This window comes from Urocitellus parryii, chromosome 1 (genome assembly GCF_045843805.1).
Source record: "Urocitellus parryii isolate mUroPar1 chromosome 1, mUroPar1.hap1, whole genome shotgun sequence".
Taxonomy (NCBI): domain Eukaryota; kingdom Metazoa; phylum Chordata; class Mammalia; order Rodentia; family Sciuridae; genus Urocitellus; species Urocitellus parryii.
Window position 1 is genome coordinate 164022683 of NC_135531.1, and position 23066 is coordinate 164045748.

The 23066-nt window shown below is 39.1% G+C and overlaps 1 protein-coding gene and 1 pseudogene across 1 annotated transcript; both read left to right on the plus strand.

The window, feature by feature from the left end:
* Nucleotides 1-2525: 2525 nt before the first annotated feature.
* On the plus strand, nucleotides 2526-3464 carry LOC144254584 (olfactory receptor 2L13-like). The gene has a single exon (XM_077797930.1). The coding sequence runs from the start codon at nucleotides 2526-2528 to the stop codon at nucleotides 3462-3464; it is 939 nt and encodes a 312-aa protein (XP_077654056.1).
* Nucleotides 3465-18399: 14935 nt separating this feature from the next.
* LOC144254585 (olfactory receptor 2L13-like) lies at nucleotides 18400-19338 on the plus strand (annotated as a pseudogene).
* The last annotated feature ends 3728 nt before the right edge of the window (nucleotides 19339-23066 follow it).

A 23066-nucleotide genomic window follows, 5' to 3' on the forward strand; every position in this document is an offset into this window, starting at 1 on the left:
GAGAACTCCCTTCTGGTACCTTTGGCTCCTCACATCAGGAGAGCTTGGTGAGATCCAGGCCAGCTGCTCAGTGTCAGAACCTATTTGCTTATCCTTGCAGAGTGTGAGCACAGCTTTGGGTTTAAATATTTCAAAGTATTCAATGGACTTTTAGCAGGGTACATTGTAATTAAAATGACTCATCTTCTCTCAAAACCCAGTCTGAAGAATTTCACAAAATGAAAATCAAAATTAACTAATTGTGCTAAATTAATTTGAGTTAGCTTTAACCAAGAAATATTTTAGAATTGATATTTTCTTATCATTAGGAATCATTTATTTTTCACACAGAATAGGCCATGGTATAACAAAATGTAAAATATAAGAGGGAGTTTAAATGTAAAATTATTTGATGTGAAATCGTTGAAATTTTAGAATGTACTGCTATCCAGGAGTGTGAATTTAATTGAGAGATTAATATCGCTGGGTCTACTTCTTCTGAATTTAAAATATAAAAGGAAGAGAGGAGAGTGAAACTTATTCAGAGTTCTATAAGCTAAACCCATATCTCACTTAATTCCATCTTCAAAGCTTTTACATGAGGTTATTGGAACTGAGTTAGCCTAGGTTCAATCAAACAATTCACTTTTTAGTCCAGGGCTGACTGTAACATTTTTTCAGGGACCATTAATTTTCATTGTATTAATTAGTTTTGCTTTTTTGTAAGTTTTGCAAAATGAACTCATCCAGCTACACTTGCTGCACTTGTATGTATTAGGTTCTGTCAGATCAAGGTTATATTTTTAAACTCTCAATATTTTATAACATGCCTTATAAAATAATCAAGGGAAACACTAATCCTTTAGACAGCTTGTAATCACAGAGCAATATTCTCCATATTGTAATGTAACAAAAAGAGTGATGTTTGAAGATATTCTAGAAATAAAATAAGGTCCAATACCCAATATAGAAATTTTCTGGTCTTCAAAGGAATTATACCCTCATATCTAACTCCAAAGTTCCAGATTGCAAAATCTTCAATACAGATGAATGTGATCCTGAAGTCAATATACTCATGCATTGAATTGAAAATGCACGTGCGTTTTCAATTTAGGAAAAAAAAAGATAATTAATACAGCAATTATCATCTATATTTTTATGATACTCTGAACTCTCTGTAGCTGCTATTCTAAATGGAATCATAGGCCTCCTTATTAAATGACAAGATGAAAACTTGCAGTGTAGGACAAGGAGAACAAAAGAACTTCCTCTTTAAGGTCCATGTGCTCTGACCTAGTCGCAGATATGAAAATAGGCCTCATCTTATGGAGGACAGTGATAGTTATAGAAATTGTTTTGAATGTGTAGAAACAGTAAAGAGTTTACCAAATAGTTAAAAAATGATTGGAAATGTAAAGGAGTCACACAGGCTCAATTCCTACTCTGAGTACACACTGTAGCTTCAAATATTTCTCTTTTCATTGGTGAATTCTACTTTTCATACTTAGAAAATGAAGACATCAGTGTCTATATTTACATAATTGGGCTGTATATGGATTAAGATAAATGAAGTAATATAAAAAAGTGTTCATATAAGCAATGACATCTCAAAGATTCCTATGTAAACAGTAAAAAAGCCTCTGACTATGTGTTTCTGTTATCAAAACCCATGTTGATATATCCATCACCACATAAAGTATGCTTTCTGCTGTGAAAAATAGAATAAAAATCTTGTATAGTACTGTAACCTGTTATTTTTATCATGTGTTTTTCCTTACACAAACACACATATAAAAAAGAAAAAATGAGTTTATAAGACTTCAGAAAATAGAAAACTCATTAGGGAGGAGACAATATCTAAAGGACATATTATAATAAGTATGGATATTATAGGTCACACTATATCTTCACAGGACGAGAATAATGCTTTGGATGGTGACCCCCTTTTAGGGCCAGCTGAGCAGCTTCTGTTTAGGAGGTGAGCAGAACAGCTCTGGGAGAAGACCCTGGCTTACTCAGCTGCAGCAGTGCCAGTGGGAGGGGAGAGCAGGCACTAAAGGTGTGGAGGAGGCGAGGTCACTGAGGATGCAGACTCAAGCACACAGGGCACTTCTGCGCCCCACAGGACATGTTTGTGGTGAACCTGAGTGCTGAGTTGGGGAGCTGGGAAAGCAGGATCCTAGCTTCCTCCAGGGCTGAGCCTAGTGTATAGTCCTAGGAATGCTCTTACTAGGAGTCAACAGGCAGGAAGGCTCCAGGGAATTCAACTGTCCTTGCTGTATGTCCTATTAAACTTTGTATTTCATGAGTATGTATGTGCCTATGACTTGCTGAAATGGTTATCAGAGAGAACTGGGGGAGGAAAATTCAATTCAGGTCTCAAAATAAATTTAAGAAAAGGTATAGGTTGAAATTAAAATAATTAATTTTAAATAAACACTAATAAAGGCAATTTCTTCTTTTTTCCCTTTACTGTTTCATTTCATCTTAAATGCTCAATTTTCATTTTTTATTTCTTTTCAAGGAATTTGAGAAAATAGATTTTTATGGATAATTGGAACCATACTTCAAATGACTTTATTTTGTTGGGGTTGTTTCCCCCAAATCAGAAAGGCCTATTTCTCTTGCTCCTGATCATCTCTGTGTTTGTTCTCGCCTGTTTGGGGAACTCAGGGATGACTGCCCTCATCTTCTTGGACCCACGGCTCCACACCCCCATGTACTTTCTCCTCAGCCAGCTCTCCCTCATGGACCTGATGTACATCTCCTCCACTGTCCCCAAGATGGCCATCAACTTCCTCTCTGGCCAGAGGAGCATCTCTTTCCTGGGCTGTGGTGTGCAAATGTTCTTCTTTGTCACCATGGCAAGTTCTGAAGGCTTACTCCTGGCCTCGATGGCCTATGACCGCTTTGTGGCCATCTGTCACCCCCTGCATTATCACATATATATGAGCAAAAGAATGTGTGTGAAAATGATCCTTGGGTGCTGGACACTAGGTTCCCTCAATGGCCTAGTACACACTGTGTATGCTCTTCATCTTCCATACTGCAGGTCCAGGACCATCAGTCACTTCTACTGTGACATCCCAGCCATGATGCCTCTGGTCTGTACGGACACCTGGATCTATGAGTACATGGTTATTTTTAGTGCACTCTTGGTTCTCCTCCTTCCTTTCCTTGGCACCACAGCATCTTATGGACGAGTCATTTTTGCTATCTTCCACATGAGGTCAAAGGAAGGAAGAAGAAAGGCCTTCACCACGTGCTCCACACATTTAACTGTGGTGATATTTTACTATGCTCCTTTTGCCTACACTTATCTTCGGCCCAAGAGTCTTCGCTCACCTGAAGAGGATAAGAATCTAGCTGTCTTCTACACCATCCTAACCCCCATGCTCAATCCCATTGTCTATAGTCTGAGGAACAAGGAGGTGCTGGGAGCCATAAGAAGAGTGTGTGGGATGTTCTCCTCCAAGAAGAAATGAACATGGCCGTCCCTGTTCCTCTGTATGGTTTCTCTCCATGCAGATTGGAACTCTCTAGAGCACTGCTGACATATAGATATATGTTATTCCACATATGTAATTAGATTTCTAGTAACATGTTTAAATGTGATTTATTATATATAATTAATAATTAATATATTTAATTGAAAACTCAATGATAACATTGACAATGTTGATATTATCCTATTATATGTAATATACAATATGCTATTTGTTCACATAATATTTTAAAGTAATAATAAACTGATATTGAAATATTATTTCTGTTTGACATTATACCCTTGCTGTGTTTGTATCCTGTGTTTTTATTTTATGTTTTCCAGCACTGCATGTTATATCCTGTTAGCAGCTTGCACTGTGTACATTTCAAGTTTCCCACAACAACATGGGGCCTGGGTCTCCAAATATCCAGCTCTTCTGGGTGGCTAGTAGTCCTCTCCTTCAGGATCACATATGGCTTATTATTCTCTCTATGGTTTCTGATCTTGGGACAAGGAATTATACTCTTAAAACAACTATTTCACCTGGATGTGGTGCCAAAAATCACAACTTGGGAGGTTGACGCAGGAGGATTGCACATTGAAAGGCAGCCTAATCAACTTAGCATGGCTTTGAGAATCTTGTGCAGACATGTCTCAAAATAAAAATTAAAAAAGAAATTAAATGGTCTGGGAATGTAGCTTAATTGTTTAGTACCCTGGGTTTAATCCCCTGTACCAATGTGGAAAAAAGTCAAAAACAATAACAACAACAAGTTGTATTCTTCTAACATTTAGTTTTAACTTTTGTAGAGATATTGAAATCCAAATGGCTCCTAGGAAGCATAATTATTCACATCTGTCATCTTTCTCCAGGCACATAATACATAAAGAAGCTCTTTCTGCTACAGGTACTAAGGCCACAGTTTTCTCTCTTTGCCTTTTTCATATTCTGTGATTGTGTACTTGCCATGTTCCTTGCTTTTACTAAAAATTTATCCTTGACATTTGTTATCAGTGGCTCATCTGAGCTGGATATGGGGTCCCTGATTCCCTAAAAATCTAAGTAATTTCTGGGCCTCCAACAGGGCACACTAGTGTCAACATCAAACATCTCCTTGGCAGTCTTGTATCACTGTATCCCATTCTTCCTGTTTGCCTGGTCAGTTCCATGAGCCATCAACCATATGCCCAACTCCTTCCTGGAGTAACTCTCCATCCCATATGCTGTCCACATCCCCCAAACCTGTGCTTATGGGTTGTGTTGAGGTGCCTTGTCCTGACAGTCCTGGAGTGAGGTTTGACCAGATGACATCTTATAATAATGCTGCCTCATGCCTGTTCTGGCACTGTTCTTGGTGTATACACATCCAGCCTGCTTCTTTTGTGTCTGAATATTTAATGGGCAACCAGACATCTTTCAGAATGTTCTTTTTTTTGTCTCAATGGAGATTAATTTATTTCTTTCCCCTTGCATTAAGAACCCCATGTGCTACAATTAGATTGTAAATATCAGTTTAACTGTGGCTAGAAAGTTCTTTAGAAACTAATGGTAGTGACTACAGGGCTTGAGGAGAATTAAAACAATATTTTAATATTTGGCTGAAAAGTGAGATTGTTTCATGATTGTTTAGGGTTCTGAAAAAGGAATAGAAGAACTCAGGCTAAGGAACAAATATCACACCGGTATCCAACTTATGAGACATTTATACATCTTTTTGTCCACTAAAATAACTTAAGTACTCAATATTCAGATACTTATACATCTACTCTTTAACATAAGTTCTTTTTCTCCTGTAGATTTAAAGGCAAGAAAAAATGCTCATTAGCATTTAGGTGGATAAAAAAAGTTAATTGTTGCTACATTCCATTTTATCACAATGCTTAACTACATTTGTGATGAAAAAGATAAGAAAATACTCATTTCTTTCTCCTCATATCAAACTTTCCTAATTAATATATTAAAGACCAGTACATACAGTGAGCATTAAAAATAACTTGAATAGATACAATGTGCTATAAAATTTTCATCTAACAGTTGCAAGGGGAAAATGAATGAAAGGAAGTACAAAATAATGGCTGCAGGTTAGCAATTGGGTTAAAAATGTGGCCACAATTATGCATGTTGAGTAGAGAACCAGGATGCTGAGAGGAAGATGATTTGATAAGTATCCCTGAGATGCATCACTGCACAACATTCAAGACTATATGGAGTAGATACTAATAAAGAACCTAGCAGATTGCAGAAATCTGAGTAATGCCACAGGTTTCTACATTTCTTCTTTGAATGTCGGGGACTTGAGGGGAAGGAGAGCTTCTGGGTTTAGTTGCATGTCAGTGGGCTCTACTTTATAATTCACCTGATCCAGAGGACTCACTAGGAAAGGATTTCAGAACTTCATTTCTGATGGCCTTGACATGTGCATGTTTACTGATAGCAAAAAGTTACTGTAATGAAAATTACATCATCTCTGCCCATCTTTGGAATGTCAGTGTGAAAACCAATAAAACACCAAAAAACTAGATATAGACACATGAATCTCCAACAAAGGAATTTTATCTGGGAATAAAAATTCAGATTGACTTGCAGAATCTTGGTTAAAGACTGAGTAAATTCTTATATGTGGAGGAGCCATATACTAAAACTCTGTTTTAGTCAGTTTTGTTTTGCCATGACCAAAAGACCTGATGTCAAAACCACAGAAGAGGAAATTTTATTTGCAACCCATGGTTTCTGAGATCTGAGTCTATATAGTCAACTTGATTGTTCTGACTCCAAGGTCAGGAAGCACATCATGTAGGAAGGGCATGGTAGAGGAAAGCTGCTGCCCTCATGGTGGGGTCAAGAAGGAGGGCAGGGGAGAAAGAGAGGGGGGGAGAGGGAGAGGGAGAGGGAGAGGAAGAGGGAAAGAGAAAGAGAGAGAGAGAGAGAGAGAGAGAGAGAGAGAGAGAGAGAGAGAGAGAATGCACTGCATTCATCAGGGTAATATATAAACTCAAAAGGCACACACAGAGAAACCTACCTTCTTCAGTAATGCTCTACTGCCTATAGTTACCACCTAGATAGCGGCCTAATCCAATGATAAGGTCACACTTTTCCTAATCTAATCATTTCTGAAAATGATTAGATTTCACTCTGAAAATTCTTACATTGTTTCAAATGTGATCTTTTCAGATATACTTCATATCAAAATCTTAAGAAGTTTGAAGTGGAATCTGCACAAGTCATTAAGAAAACTGAAAATCACTTAAAGATGGGTTCACCAGCTACTGTATAAATCCAATCTTATGGTCATGGTTGGCAGTTCCATAAAAAGGTGCTAAGAAAAAAATAGAGTTGTTAAAGACAGCAGGCAGTTTGCATGACCTACTGGGGCAATTCCTGAAGCAGTGACTTTATTGTTTTTCATCTGGCATCTCAGGTCAACCTTAAATGGGTGTTACAAAAGTTCAATTTGCTAGCTCAGTTTCAATGATGGCATTACTGATATTACAGGGAACAATGTTGACATTTTGCTTTCCAACAAATAAAGTTCAGAGAGATGCATGAGTTTCCCAAGGCCATAGAGTGTCAGAGAACAGTGGACCAGGCTCCTCTTCCCTCCACCATTCACTGCATGGAATGAGAACAGGGCCTGCACTCAGCACCTTTGCTGAATTCAGTATCTTTTTGTGCTTTTTATCTTCAGTTGCCCGATGAGTACAGAGGTCTATGATAGCCTCATGCCTGTGTCATGCTTGGTGGCACCTGACAAGAACAGCAGAGATTGTACCTTAGTGCATCCAAGTTGTGATTGTACCTTAGTGCAATCAAGGTAGGAAACATGTAAGCAATGTGAATCTATTCTTGCAGATGTAGTGCCTGGTGAGGGCTGGATCCTGATTAAACATGGTGCCTTTTTTCTATGTCCTCACGTGGTAGAGGGTGAGAAAGCTCACTGGGAGCTAATTTTCAATGGCTCTGATTCCATTTGTAAGTCCCTATGTTCATGACCTTATACTCACCTCACACAGGTTCTACTTCTTAGAACCATCAATGCAGGGTGAGGATCTTGGTATATGCATTGGGAGGGGAGAGATATTCCCACCATAGCACATTCTCATCAATCTCCATATCTTGGCACTGCCCTTCCCCTCCTACTCCCTTGTTCTTTCTTTCTCAAGGCTGCAATGGCACACAAGACATGTTCACAAACACAGTGTCCCACACCCAGAAAGGCCCTGTGAGAGCTGTGCTGCACTATGTGGGCTTTTCATCATATTATCTCTGAGCATGCATGAAAGCTGAGGGGCTGAGCTGGTGACAGAATTAGCACAGAGTTCAGCTCAGCAGCAGGACTCACACATGTGCTCTGTGTACAGACTTGTACACAGTAATATTAGTTTGTTCTTCCCACATTTGCAAACAGTCTTCTTGGAGCAGCTCATTGTATCTCTGTAGCCAAGGGAGCCACAGGTGTAAGGAAAATAAAAGGAGAAAGAAGCACAGTACACAGGCAAAAGCAAAGCTGCTCACCTGAGCTGCTAGCTTTATTTATAACAATAGGTTATATTGGTATCATTAATACATATTGTTCCTTGTATTACTAGACATGTTACACACTTAGCAACATTATGCAGCTTATTCCTCACATACTAAGTTGCAATATGCAATATTAGGAGCTTTGTGTAGCTCTCAGGAAATTCCATTGTATAAAGTTACTGTTATGTGCAAGTTTAGGCTCAGTGAAACATTGCAGCCATCTAACAAGTGTTCATTTATTCCCAAGAGTTGGGGGCCTGAGATCAAGGAAGAGACTGATAAGACTCTAACATAGAGCATCCTCATGAAGGCCATTGCCATAGCAGTCAGGTATCCTGTGTCTTTGCATAGAAGTTTCCCCTCAAAGGCACTCTGTGTCTTTGCACAGAAACTCCCTAGCCACCAAGCATGCCACAGGCATGAAGCTATCACAGACCTCTGTACTCATCAGGCAACTGAAGATCAAAACCACAAAGAGAAGCCATTTCACATTCACTAAGGAAAGTTTCATCCAAAAATAAAAGAAAATATGTTTGGATAAGAAGGTATAAAACGTGAAGCTTTGCAGGGTTTTGTGGCAATTTGAAATGGTGATGCCACTGTGGAAAACAATAGAGTGACTCCTCAAAAAAGAAATAGCCCTGAATTAATAAATGATCCAGCATTTCCACCTTTGGGTATTCACACAAAGAAACCAAAGGAAATGCTAAAACAACTCTCTGTGTGCCCTGTCCATCTAGAGTCGAATGATAGTCCATCTAGAGGCGAATGATAAACAAAACGTGGTACATATACACAATGTAAAACTCACTGGGATTACAACAAAGTAAATATAGACATAGACCACAATAAGAATAAACACTGAAAACATTATTCTTAGTGAAAGAAAGTAGTCATGAAAAAGAGTAGTCAAATTAAGAGAGACAGGAATTGGAGTGGTGGATATCTGGGGCTAAGGGAAGGGGAGATAAATTTTTCATGAGTTTTAGTTTGAACTGATTAAAAAGTCTGAAGATGCATGGCAGTGCTGGTTGTACATCAGTGTGAATGCTCTTAATAGCACAAATTATACACTTAAAAATATTAAAATGATTTACATTATCTTATTTATTATTACCCTAATATAAAAGACTTTTAAATAAACTTAAATTATTCCAAATTTGGATTCTAAGATGTATTTTAATATTATTAAAGTAGAATTCTGAGTCTTTATGAAGCATTTGATATTAATTATGGTATGAACTTTCATAATTTGCAAAAGAAAAAATTGAGGAGAGTAAATTATTTCTTTAAATGTCATCTCTAATCAACTCAAGACAATCATATTAAACTGATAACATCATATATCATGATGCATAATTTAGTTATTATCAAGTAAAAAGTATACTATTTGAAATTAACTAACACTACAACAATTTCTGTATTTTATATTGTATTAATTTAATTATATACTATCAATTACTCACCTACCATGAGATGGCCAAAATTATCCTGATTTAAAATTTTGAAAAAAGAGGAGATAATGAACTACACATAAATATGATATTTTTTATTGTGTGTCATAACAGCTAACACAGTATCTATTTTATTACCCATGTTTTAATCTGCTAACTTTACACCTATCATAAAATATTGTTAATAAAATAGACCCTGCACCGCACATGGAAGCAGACTTAACCATTGTGATTTTGTTTCAATATGTTAGGACATATTTTTTTCATCACGTAAAAATGAATCAAATTGAGGTAATTTATCCATTTTAATTTTTATCCATTGAAAGAGCTTGAAGTAACTTGCTTGAATTCCATGTTACAATAGTTTCACTTCCTTTGATTTTCACTCCCTTTGATTTCTGAGGACATCACAGAGGAAGAAGAAGCTGGTGTAGAAGGGGCATCATCTGTTACCTCTGGGGATGAATAGGCTGAGGGGGCAGCCTGTTTGTTGTCTCATAGGTCTTGGTAAGGTTGGGTGGAGTGGGTTGTTTTTATCTTTGGGAAATTTTCATCTTTGTTGAGGTCCGACTCTGTGTCTGTGTCAGGGAACTGGGCTTGGGCATAGACTTGGATGTTGCCTTCTGCATGTGGAACATGTCCCTCCAGCCATTTAAAGCAGATTGGGTCACCCACATGAGCTCTTCTATATTGAATAGAGGTGTAAGGTGGTGGGATCTTTTCTCCCTCACTGGGGAAAAACTGGTTCCTTTTCTGTATTTTCTTTGTCAGTTTTTTTTTTTCTGTTTAGCTGCCTTTTCAGGGGGTCTTAGAGGCTGCTATGGTTTGATCCAACATCAGCTTGGACTGTCCATCTAGACAGGCTCTGACCCAAGGGAGATGTTTCTGTAGTACCTCTTGCCAGTAATCAATATAAGGGAACTGATTTGGGTGTCCAGGTGTTCCAACAACTATTAAAAAGACCTCAGCAATGACTCTCTCTTTTAAAGATTCTTCTGATGTCCAGATCACATCTAAGTTGGGTCATTCTAGTTCACAGAGCGTATGCAACCTTTGTGGAGTGAGTTTCACCCCATAGTCTCCCTTAAAACTCTTAGTAAAGTTTCTAAACATACATTCCAAGGTGTTCAAGGAACGGAGTTTACTTTGTGTCCCTCCCATGTTACACCCTTCATCTGTGTCACACACTTATGAAAATACTTGCTATGTCTGTCTTCACCCATTCCCATCATGGAAATTTAGGGTCCTTTTATCTTTGCAGGTCGGTATGAACCCCTGGCCCTAATACCCATCCACTTTAATACCCATCATACCCACATTACCCACCTTAATATGGAGCAGCTACCATCTCTACCAACTGAAAAATATCCTGAACTTTACCTCAGGTTGTTTGATTTTTACATTGGTTTGAAGAGTATGATTAAATTTCCTACTACCACACATTTTCTTAAACAAATTATTTACATGCTTAATGAGGCTAATCCAGCTGAGAGACAAATGGAAAGGGAATACACAGAAGAGATGATCTACTTGCAGAAAATGATGGTGCACCTAGGATGGGGCAGGGCCACTTCTTGCACTATCAGTGGTGAAAAGGCTTAGCATGTGGGTCCAGAGAGAAGGAGGCTGATACAGTTAATTTCAGGAGATTTGGACACTGACTGTATTTTCTCACTAAATCCATTTATTTCAAAGTTAAGTCAAGGAAACATGGAAGAGTATTGGATTTTGCAAAAGACATGTTTGACTAGATTTTAGAGAATAAGAATGTTTTGTGACATGCCAAATAACCAATATGATATTTGTGTTCTTAAATTCAAACTAAGATTTGTCATTATGGCTTGCACACTTCTGAAGCCATGTTTCATTGCTCTAGGTCAACTGTGAAGCCTGGGAACAGGCTGAGGATAGGCTGGGCTGGAGTTCTCCAGGAAGATGCAGTAGGCACCCTTCTGCACAAGGAGGAGGCAGGAGGTATTTGTAAAAGATTAATAATAATAATAATAATAATAATAATAGATTTATTTATTCATTTAGAACATATGCACTCCTAAAGTTTGAAATAATGAAACTCATTTGTTAAAGTTTTGTAATTCATTATATTTCCATAATATGATTTACTAGTATTTATTGAATACAATCTCATTAAATAATTCGGTCATCTCATAATATAATAAAATACTCCAGATCAAAGTTAAGCACCAAAAACAACATGAATGCACACTTCACAGTTTTATCAGTCTCTGGATTCAATAAGATAGTAAGAGATCCTCACATCTAGTAAGACACTCAATAAGATAGTGAGAGATTACCATCCCTGCAAAAAATACTCTGCAAACATTGGGCATGCATACTTCAAATTAGTTATTTCAATTAGTCTTATTTTAATGATTTTTTTCCAATGAACTAATATTTTAAGTGTTCAATCCCAACTCAGTCGTCTAGTCAGTGGTGGACTTGGTAAGATAGATTTATTTAATCTGAATTTAAATGTTATTTTTTTCACATTTTGTCTAAATCAAATTTTTATGTTAGTAAAATTTTTGACTGGTTTATCACAAAACCATCATCTACCTCTGCTCAAATAGAAGAATGTATGTGTCAGAGCATAATTTATCTTAGTCACATTAGATCCTATAATTTCCTCTGGAAACTGACCAGATTGGAGAGGGTAATTGCTCCTGCAACTAATGTAGCTATTCTCCAGCAGAAGACTCATGTGATTCCTACATCTGGTTGATCCTTAGGTCTCTAAATAAGAAAAACAAGGAGATTCAATAACCATTACCTAACACCCTTTACAGCTCTCCATCCTGTTCTGGAATAGCTTGTTCCTCCATCTTGAGACTAACCTTGGGCAGCAGGTCAAAGCTGAAGAGCTGAGTGGATTGGTGGATTTGCTCGAAGTTTGAACTGAGTTCATTTCCAAGTCAGCAAAATCAGGTGAAAAGGCCAGGCTCCTCTCCCTGTGGACTTGGACACTGGGGATCAATTAGAGGCAAAAGGAGAACACGTGAGGCTTCCTGGAGGAAGGTCCTGCACACCAGCTGCAGCAGATCATCCTTCTGTCCTCCTTGTAGAACCTGAGTAAGTAAGGAATGTTTTACTGTTTCCACTTGAACAAGGTAACAGCAAAGGAAGATGTATGGACAAAGCTATAACATAGGGGACCATGCACAAGGTCAAGAGCTTTGTGATTTCAGTATAAAGATGATGGCTAAAGGGGGGAGCAGTGAACATGAATATGTTCTGAGAATTCCTTTCTGCTCAGTGGCAGGAACTAGTTGCTTAGCCTGGAAGACTGAGGACGCACTGGTGAATAAACCTTTTTGAAAAACTCAATAAACTCTAAGCACGGCATCCTTTAATTATAAACTTACTTCTCTCCAAATACAAACTCATGAGTTTCAAATGAGATGAGACAAAATGATATTATTTAGCTGAGCTGTTGATCTGTGGTAGCTTTAACTAATGGAGACCTTGTGGAGATGTGGTTTTCCTTTCAAAAGAAAACACTTTCTACTGTACAAAGAGTAAGTCATTACATGACAGACTGGGAAAGTTAAGGGTAAACATAAAAGTAAAACGAGGTGCTGGGTATGGTGGTACATGCCTTAATTCCAGTGGCTCTGGAGACTGATGCAAGAGGATCACAAGTTTAAAGCAAGCCTCAGCAATTTTGCAAGGCCCTAAGCAATTCAGCCAGAAATTGTCTCAAAATGAAAATGAAAAGGGATGGGGATGTACTTAGTGGTTAAGCACTGTGTTCAATGCCAGGCACCAAATAAAGAAAAAAAAGTAAAATGAGGTGATATGAACTTTCAAAATTCAACATTGTGCTTTTCTCCAGGGTTGTGACCTTAATTGTGATAATGCATTTCTCTGGGTCTGAGTCTCCTCCAAATTTGAGGTATGGAAGGAAGAGGGGAGTTGGATAAAGCCTTCATGACCCGCTATATGCTGGACACACAAAGCTCTCTTACTCCTTTCTCCACAGCTCTCACCTGAGGTTGCTGGGATTGAGTTAGCAGAGGCTCAACTGTTTGCTCATTAGTCTTGGGATGAGTGTCTATAATACTTTTAAAAATGTGCAGTACTTGTAAACTTTGCAACATAAATTTGGGTTTCTACAGTTGCTTCACTTACCTCTGTTAGGACCTGTCAAATGCAGGGTTTTTTAACTACAGAACTGAACAACATGCCTGGAAGCATGATTAAGAGAGACACTGATCTGTAGCCACAGAAACAATATTCTTCAAGTTATAAACTTACTAAAAGGTGGTGTTTTATGTAAAGCTGGAGCATAAAAATAAATCCCATCTTTGATGAAGAAACTTGTTGGTCACCAATGAAAAAAGACCCTCAAGACAAACTCTAATAGCCTAGATTATAACACTTTCAAACTCAAGATGTAGGACACTGAAAGTAAATATTCTTATCAATTACCTGACAACAGAAAAAGTTTCAACTTTGGAAAAAAATAATTATTGCAGTAATTATCATTAAACAATTTTTTGACACTGAATTACATGGCAGAGAATCTAATTGTTAACACAGGTCTCTCTTAAAAATGACTGGGACATTGAGATATAAATTTACAGCAGACTGTGTGTTCAGGGCTTGACATTGTAAGCGCTGCTAGGTCCTTTCTTCCTCTGCAATTATACCTTTACTAAACAAAGAAGAAAGTACCTTCATTTCTATGGTGTGCATAGTAAAGACTAATTTATAAAATGATCTGGTCAGATTTTAATTTGGTCTATATCACTAATTTACTCCTAAGATTATTATTTGGTTCTGTCAAATAGCAGATATACTGACAGCACAATAAGCAATAGCCCCTGAGCCAGGGGACACACAGAGGAGTCAATAGGTCCCCACCCTCTCCCTAAGCAGTACACAGCTATGCTGATATGCTCAGGCCTCAGGGTTCCCTTGCTTGCTTGACTACCTTTTCTAAAACCAGGTTAGCCCCAGGTGTCCTCATTGCCCTCTGTCCAGTCTCTGTCACAGGCTCCTCCTCTCACCTGTCTGATCATCCAGAGCCTGCTGAGTAAGCTCCAGAAGGGCCCTGCCCCCATGCCACATCCACTGGCCTCTCACCAGTCTAGAGCAGAGTCTGAGTCCTCACTCCTCCCTAAACCCTTGCCTAGGGCCTGAACTTCCAGAGCTTTCTTATCTTTGCTGCTGCCCTGATGACTCAGGCAGGCTCTCTCCAGGGCTGTTCCTGCTCCTCAGTCTGTGCAGAGTGGTCTAGGAACTGTAGGCTCTAATAGCACCTCTTTGGAGTGGCTTCCTCAGTGCTACTGAGCTGCTGCTCTATTGTCTGTCACCCACTAAATATTAAATCCAGACAGTGGAATCTTCTGTATTTTATCTATTAGGGAAAGTCAATACCCAGCAGCACTGGCACAAAATGGAAGGAGTGAACACGTTTAAGGAATGAGTTTCTCATGAAGATCATTGTCTGATGTTTTCTCATTTTCACTGAAGTTAAGTGTGAAGTTGAGTTGATCCCATCTCTCCCACATGCCCAACACATCCCTTCATCTGTCCAGTTCCCCAAACATGTTTTTACTACTAATATTTGTCAATTAGAAAGCTCTAAAATGCTTTTCATTTTTTATTAGATGTCCTTTTCCAAAATGTTACTTGTGTTTAGCGGTTACATTAAGCCAAAAATTTTGTTACTAAGTGTAAATTGTGACAACAAGCCATTAATTACTGTTGTTTTCTGTTGAAAAGACGATAATCCAAAATGATAAAACTTTATATCTGAGACAGGATGCAACCTTTCAGATGGATGTGTACAAAACTGTAAAGCAGCATATCTCATACCAAGGCTACCTGTGGTAGGTATTATAAACTATCATAATCAAAGTTCATACAAATGTGGGAAAATAAATGAAAGGCAAAATTCATTACCAGAAATGAGAAGACCTAAAGAGAAAAAGAGGGGGTATTAAAGTTGAGTTACAAATATAAACATTATATTTGAGTTGTACTATAAAAATTAAACTAATAAAGACTTGAAATGTTATCAGTTTGAGAATGGTGTACCAAAGTATTAACAATGGCAATCAACTTTAAAATATTTGAGTTAACTAATATTTCAGTAACATTAGAGATATTAGGGTATAGTGGAATTTAGACTACCTGACCCTAGACTACTTGGTTAGCATCTGGGATCTGATGATTACTAGTGATCTGAACTTTTGTAAATTAATCTTGCTGGGCCTCTGTTGTTTCACCTATAAAATAGTGATATTTTAACAATTCTTAGGGTTGTTGTCAGAATTAAATAAGTCAATAAGTAAAAAGTAGTTACATGAAAACATAAATACTAATAAGAATTGCATAAAAAGTATAAAATATTTATCTAGGAGGGGAAGGTTACTCATTTTTCCCTCTTATTGGTTTCTTTACCTTTTCTCTCTTTTCAATGATGAACGTCTAATTTTTGTTGCTTTACTTATGTAATTAAATCTGAAGAAAATAATTGAAAATACATATAAGCTATAAATATTGAATGTGCCACATTTAAGATTCTTTCCTCTTTGATCCACATAGCAACAGATTCCCCCTCTGCCTACCCCTTATGGAAACCAAACTTCAGAACTGGAAGAGGAAATAAGCATTCTGTCTAAGGTCCATGTGCTTTTACCTGTCTGAATTATAGAATTAAGCATGATCATATAGAGACATACTAGGTGGATCATATAGGACACACAAAACCTTCACAGTTTAAAAACAATGCTCTGGATGGTGATCTACAGCATCTGAAAGAGCAGCATAGCACCTGGAATAAGACCCTGGTTTACTTAGCTGCAATAATGGCAGTGGGGAGGAAAGAGCAGGAACTGAAGATTTGAAAAGGCAAGGTCACTGAGTACATAGTGTCAAGCACACAGAAAATTTCTGAGTCACACACTCCATGAGTTTGGTAAATAGTCAGTGTTAAGCTGAGGTGGTAACAATGCAGGGATCCTGGCTTCCTCAGGGGTCCTACTGAGTAGTTGTTCTGTGTGCCTGAATGCTGGGGTGTTGACCCCATGTTTTCTTCTGGTGGTGCATAGTCCTGAGGAATGTTCCTGCCCAGAAGTGTCTAGGAAGGACTTTCTTGGTTGTTTAATTTGTATTGGTTCACATACAAGAAACCTTGGATTTCAAGTTGAGATGGTTACCATAGAGAACTGGGGCATTAGCATATCAAAATCAATTGAATAGTTTTTAACATATTTGTTGGCCATTTGTATTTCTGTTTTTGAAAGGGTCTGTTTAATTCATTTGCCCACTTATTAATTGAGCTGTTTGACTGTTGTCTAAAACATTTTCTTCAACCTTTATATATTCTAGACACTAATCCTTTGGCAGAAGAGTACCTCACAAAGGTTTTCTCCCATCTCCTAGATTCTCTCGTCACATTCCTTGTTGATTTTTTTTGCTCTGAAGAAAGGTTTTAATTTGATGGCATGCCTTTATGAACTCTGGACATTATTTGTTGAGCTTTAAGGGTCCTCTTGAGTAGTTATTGCCTGTGTCTGTTTGCTGGTGTATTGACCCCATGTTTTCTTCTAGGAGTTTAAGTTTCTGGTCTTATTCTTATGCTTAGGTCTCTTTTGTGTTGAACTTTAGGCTTTGTGAAGGCTAAAGTTCTTGTTTCATTTTTCTACATATGTATAATCAGGTTTCGTATTGCAAATTTTTGAAAAAAAAAACCTATCCTTTCTCCACTGTGTTTTTGGAATCTTTGTCAGGAATCAGATGAGAATAGGTGTCTGTCTTTGTCTCTGTGTTTTCTAGTGTAATCAGTAACAATAGAAAAATGCAAATCAAAACTACACTTAGATTTATCTCATACCACTCTGAATGACAGTCATCAAGAACACAAATAATAATAAACCCTAGAGAAGATGTGGAGAAAAAGAAACACTTTTACACTGTTGACATTATAAATTAGTTAACCATAATGAAAATCAGTATCAATGTTTCTCAAAAGACTAAGGCATGGAACCAACCCATATGACTCAGCCCTGCCACTCTTCAGTATTTAAATGGAAGAATTAAATTCATCATATGATAGTGATACATGCATACCCACAAGGCAGCATGATTCACAATATGCAAGCTATAGAACCAATGATGGTGTCCATCTATAGATGAATGGATAAAAAAAAATATGGTGCAGCTAGGGATGTGGCTCAAGCAGTAGCACGCTCACCTGGCATGCACGGGGTGCTGGGGTTCAATCCACAGCACCACATAAAAATAAAATAAAGATGTTGTGTCCACTGAAAACTAAAAAATTAGTATTAAAAATTTCTCTCTCTCTCTCTCTCTCTCTCAAAAAAAAAGAAAATATGGTACACACACAAGATGTATTTTTATTTAGCTAGGAAGAATAAATAACTTATGTCAATTGAAGGAAAATAGATGAAACAGGAATCCACTATGTGAAGTGAAAGAAGGAATACTGAGAAGTTAAAAATCATGTTTTCTCTCCTGTGTGGAAGCCAGAGAAGAAAAAGAAAAAGAAAGCCAGGGGAATGGGAATTTCATGAAAACCACAGGGAGATCAGAAGAGGAAAGGAATCGAGGGGTAAAGGCAGAGAGGAAAGAAGGAAATACTAGGGAGTGATGTCAGCAATATTATATGGCTATATTATGTGCATATATAATATGTTACTAAAAATACAATCATTATGACAAGTATAATGTACCACTTAAAAATGGGAAAATATATAAAAAATATGAGCTACTACTACACATTAGTTATCTGAATTACACAGATACTTGTATTTAAAAATCCAATGAGCAAAGCTATGATGTTTTAGAATTACCAATTCATTCTAAATAAACAGTAGTAAATATAATTTCTTTTATTCTCCTGTTATTTTGTCATGTTCATTGCTTAATTTTGTTTTTATTTTCATTTTAAAAAGTTAAAGCAGTGCATTTTCATGGAGAAATGGAACCAAACATCAAATGATTTTACTTTGCTGGGGTTGTTTCCTCAAAATCAAACTGGCCTACTTCTCTTGCTCCCGATCATCTCTGTGTTTGTTCTCGCCTGTTTGGGGAACTCAGGAATGACTGCCCTCATCTTCTTGGACCCACGGCTCCACACCCCCATGTACTTTCTCCTCAGCCAGCTCTCCCTCATGGACCTGATGTACATCTCCTCCACTGTCCCCAAGATGGCCATCAACTTCCTCTCTGGCCAGAGGAGCATCTCCTTCCTGGGCTGTGGTGTGCAAAGCTTCTTCTTCCTGACCATGGCCGGCTCAGAAGGTTTAATACTGGCCTCCATGGCCTATGACCGCTTTGTGGCCATCTGCCAGCCCCTCCACTACCCCATCCGTATGAGTAAAAGGTTGTGTGGGAAAATGATCCTGGGGTCCTGAACACTGGGCTCCATCAACTCCATGGCACACACTGTCTATGCCCTTCATCTTCCTTACTGCACATCCAGGGCCATCAATCATTTCTTCTGTGATGTTCCTGCCATGTTGCCACTGGCCTGTGTAGATACCTGGATCTATGAGTACATGGTGTTTGTGAGCACAAGCCTGTTTCTCCTTGTTCCTTTCCTTGGCATCAATGCCTCCTATGGATGGGTCCTTTTTGCTGTCTTCCACATGCGCTCAAAAGAGGGAAGAAAAAAGGCCTTCACCACATGCTCAGCACATTTAACTGTGGTGACATTTTACTACACACCTTTTGTCTACACTTACCTCCGTCCCAGGAGTCTCCGCTCCCCAGCAGAGGATAAGATCCTTGCAGTCTTCTATACTATCCTCACCCCCATGCTCAATCCCATCATCTACAGCCTAAGAAACAAAGAGGTCCTGGGGGCCATGAGAAGAGTGTATGGGATGTTCTCCCCCAGGAAGAAGTGAGCACGGTTGTCCCTGCTTTTCTGCATGGCTTCTCTCCATGCAGACTGAAAAACTCTAGAGCACTGCTGACCTATAGATGTATAATGTAATCTACATCTGTAATTAGATTTCTAGTGACACTTTTGTCAGTAAAATTAATTTAACTAATATATTGATCACTATAAACAAACATAATAATAATTAATGACCTTAATGGAAAACAATAAATTCCATATTAACAATGGGGATATTAATCACATTTTATTTTGTGCCATTAAAAGTTATCATATACCTTACATGTTCTTCTATACTAAAGTAATAATGTTCATACTGATGTTGATATGTTATCACATCTAAATGCTTTGAATGAAATTACTATTGTCTGTATACTTTGTTTTTCTTCCATTTTGTCAATGTGTCTAATTCTTACTTATAGCCCCCAAGCCCTAGCAACTTGGACTATAAACCCTTCAAGTGTCCCACAACACATGGGGCCAGTGTCTCCAAAATTACAGGACATCTGGGAGACTCAAAGTCCTCTCCTTCAGAGAAGTGGATGGGATCAGATGTATTAACACCTCACCAGCCATAAGCACATCCCTGAGACAAACTATTTTTTCAAGATCAGGCCATTCCCTGCCAGGTGGCATGGATCCTCCCTTATCACAGAAGCTATCCCAACTCAGTTACCCTGGCAACCAAACACAAAGACCACCAAAAAGATAATTTGCTGATGTCTTCAAAGGGTGCTAAAACAAGTAAGGTGGCACAAAACTGAGCCACATTCAGGGACCCAATGTCCTCTGTGAGCACCACCCCAACTCTGGAGGAGGTCCATGCACTTCCTATGCTGTCAGTAAAAAGTCAGAAGGTGGACTTGGGCAGGACTCTGGAAATTTCCCTGGTACTCAGTAAAACTGGAAGGCAGAAAGGCAGGTTGTCCCACTCCTGTCTGAGGGAACCCTCTCTCTTCCTTGAGACTGTCCCTTTTCTCTCTCCTATCCCTTATAATACAATCATGACTGCTACTTTGAACACCCTGTCTAAAATCTTTTGGACTTGATGGCAAAAATTGGGGCTTGAAGGGGGCTTCCTAGGGCCCCAGTTTCCCTGGTGATCCCTGCTCTGAAACACTTAAGAGTAAGGCAAACCACGATTGTTACCTGCCTGGTCCTAGCCAGCCTTGGTGGTCTCACTGAATTTCTGCCCCAACCTAATCTTGTCTAGAGGACAGGCTGATGGAGGCGAGAATCCCTCTTCAGGGGCTGATGAACTTGTTGACAGAGTGACCACCAGACCATCTCAGAAATCATCAATATAACCTACATGAATATTTCCACTTTTAGAGGTCTGCCCACTCATGTCTTTTACCCTACTTTGATTAGGCAAAGGGGAAAGAGGGCACATAGGGAAGGAAAAATGGTGGACGGACATTAATACCCTAGGTACATGTATGACTGTACATATGGTGTGATGCTACATTGTGTATAATCAGAGAAATGAGAAGTTGTGCTGCACTTGTGTATAATGAATCAAATGCATTCTGCTGTCATATGCCTCATTTAAAAAAATAATTTAAAAATCACCACCCTATTTCAGGTGTGGGGGGGTTAACTTGGGAGTTTATCTCTGCTTATCCTCTTGGCAAAAGTAAAAATCTCCTTGGCTGCTCATTTGGCACTTGGTCTTGTTTTGGCTTCCAAAATTGCAAGAAGGGAAAATGACCTTTGAGGACAAAAACTGGTGATGCTTTGTTCTTTCAGGAGCATATTTGGAAGCAGGAAGTTTGGACATCCCCAGCTGCCCGGGGACAAAAAGCATGGAGTCTACTCAGAGCACCACTGAGCTCTTTCTAAACTAAGGAGGGTTCCCAGGAGTCCAGGGAGCTCTGCCCCATTCCCAGGAACCTCACCCTGGAATGGCTCAGCTCCAGCAGGACTCCTAGGTTTCATTTGGGGGAGAGTCTCACAGGAAGCCCCCTGTACCTCACTTATTCTCAGCCTAGACACACCCTTAATCTTTTACACCTGTGTTCCCTGAAGCCCAGGAAGCCCATCCAAGGAGCTCTGATTTGCTTCCACTTAAACCCACAATGGGGCTGGTACCTTGTGGTGTGAAGAGGAGGAAATGAGAAGAGGACTGGGGACAGGAATAGACCAAGGAGTTCTGGGAAGGCACGGGGCTGGGAAGGGCTGTGGTGGCAGAGGAGCCTGTGCCATCTTCTAATACCTCATTTCCCTGGTCTTGTGATGTTGTCTTGGCTCTTCCATAGAGGTGTCTGCCCTCAGGGCAAAGGTGACCTGCTCCTAGGTCCTCAAACTGTGACCTGAGTCCCAGGAGTGAATGTCACCTGGGGGATGAGGGAAGTGCAGACCCTCAGCCCTCCCAGGACCCCTGAATCAGAGTGTGCCTCCCAGCTCTCAGGGGATCTGTGTGCTCAGTAAGTGGAGGAGTCCTGGGGAGAGTCTCCACCTGTCAAAGGCTAAAGGACTTTTTCACTTTGAAAGTTTGCTGTGCAGTAGGAACCTCAGGGATTGGAGTCAGAGAGGCCCTGGATAAATCCTGGTTCTCTTCTCCTCAACAAATCTCCTGATGCAACCTCCACATCTCAAGCACCAAGTGGGTACAGTGGGGAGGATGCCAGTCACACTGGCCTCTCACAAGCACAGAGATGAGATGACCTCAAAGCACCAGGTGGGAACCTGGCAAACACCAGGTGCTTCTCACAAGCACAATTAAAACACAACTGCAAAATCATCATGCTTCAAGAGTTAAATGATTCAAAATCAATGTCACATGTGAAAATCTTGGTGAATACAGAATCAAACCAGATATCAGGGACAATGACCAAGTTTGAGGAAGGAGGTGTTACAGGCATGGAGTCTTCAGAGAGACTGAAACACAGCAGAAACTCCCTTCAAACCCTTATTCTTGATCAAGTCAGAAAGGTTTCAGACATGTTACAGTAACAGGCATGCCTCTACTGAAGGGATAGGAAAAAGGGGAAGGGGACATGTTCAAGGGAAACAGTAAGTCCACTCAGAGAGGTGATGAACAGTGTACCACCCCTGCACTCCAGTTTTATTGAGGTCCTACAGCGAAGTTTTCAGTAAGACCAGCTCATGTCTGCCTCTTGATTTTTGACTGACAATAAGGTGACATCAGAACACTGTCATTGCAACCCTATGTTACCTTTGCCCCTGCTGATCCATTCTAGTTGGATTCTTAACTATATATTCTTACAGGTTTATCATCAGGAGGAATTAACCTTATCTTTCAGAATCTGGTCTGGAAAAAGAGGGTCATGAAAGTTACTCCCATTAATGTTCATTACTACTTGAGTATCTATGCAGATAGCAGGTAGTTTGCTGAGGAATGTGATGTATCCTGTTGTCTTAGGCCAGGCACAGCTGCAGGAAAATTGATTTATGTTAAATAAAGCATGTGGGGTCAGCAGTGGGCCCATTTTATAGTTATTCCCTTAACCTTGTGTTCCTACAATCCTTATCCATCTGTCTGGTGACAAAGGTCATAAAAAGACATGATTTTATGTAAGCCTGTTGGAAAATATGAGAAGAGAAAATGCCAAACCACACTGAACTTAGCATTTGATACCATCCAGAAAGAGACCGTGGTTCACACCTAGTGCCTTGATAGATCTGAGATTCTAGATAAAATGCTGAGAGCACTATTGTGAATTAAAAACACACAACAGAAGCAGGACTCATAGTGGAGCTGCTTCCGGTGTG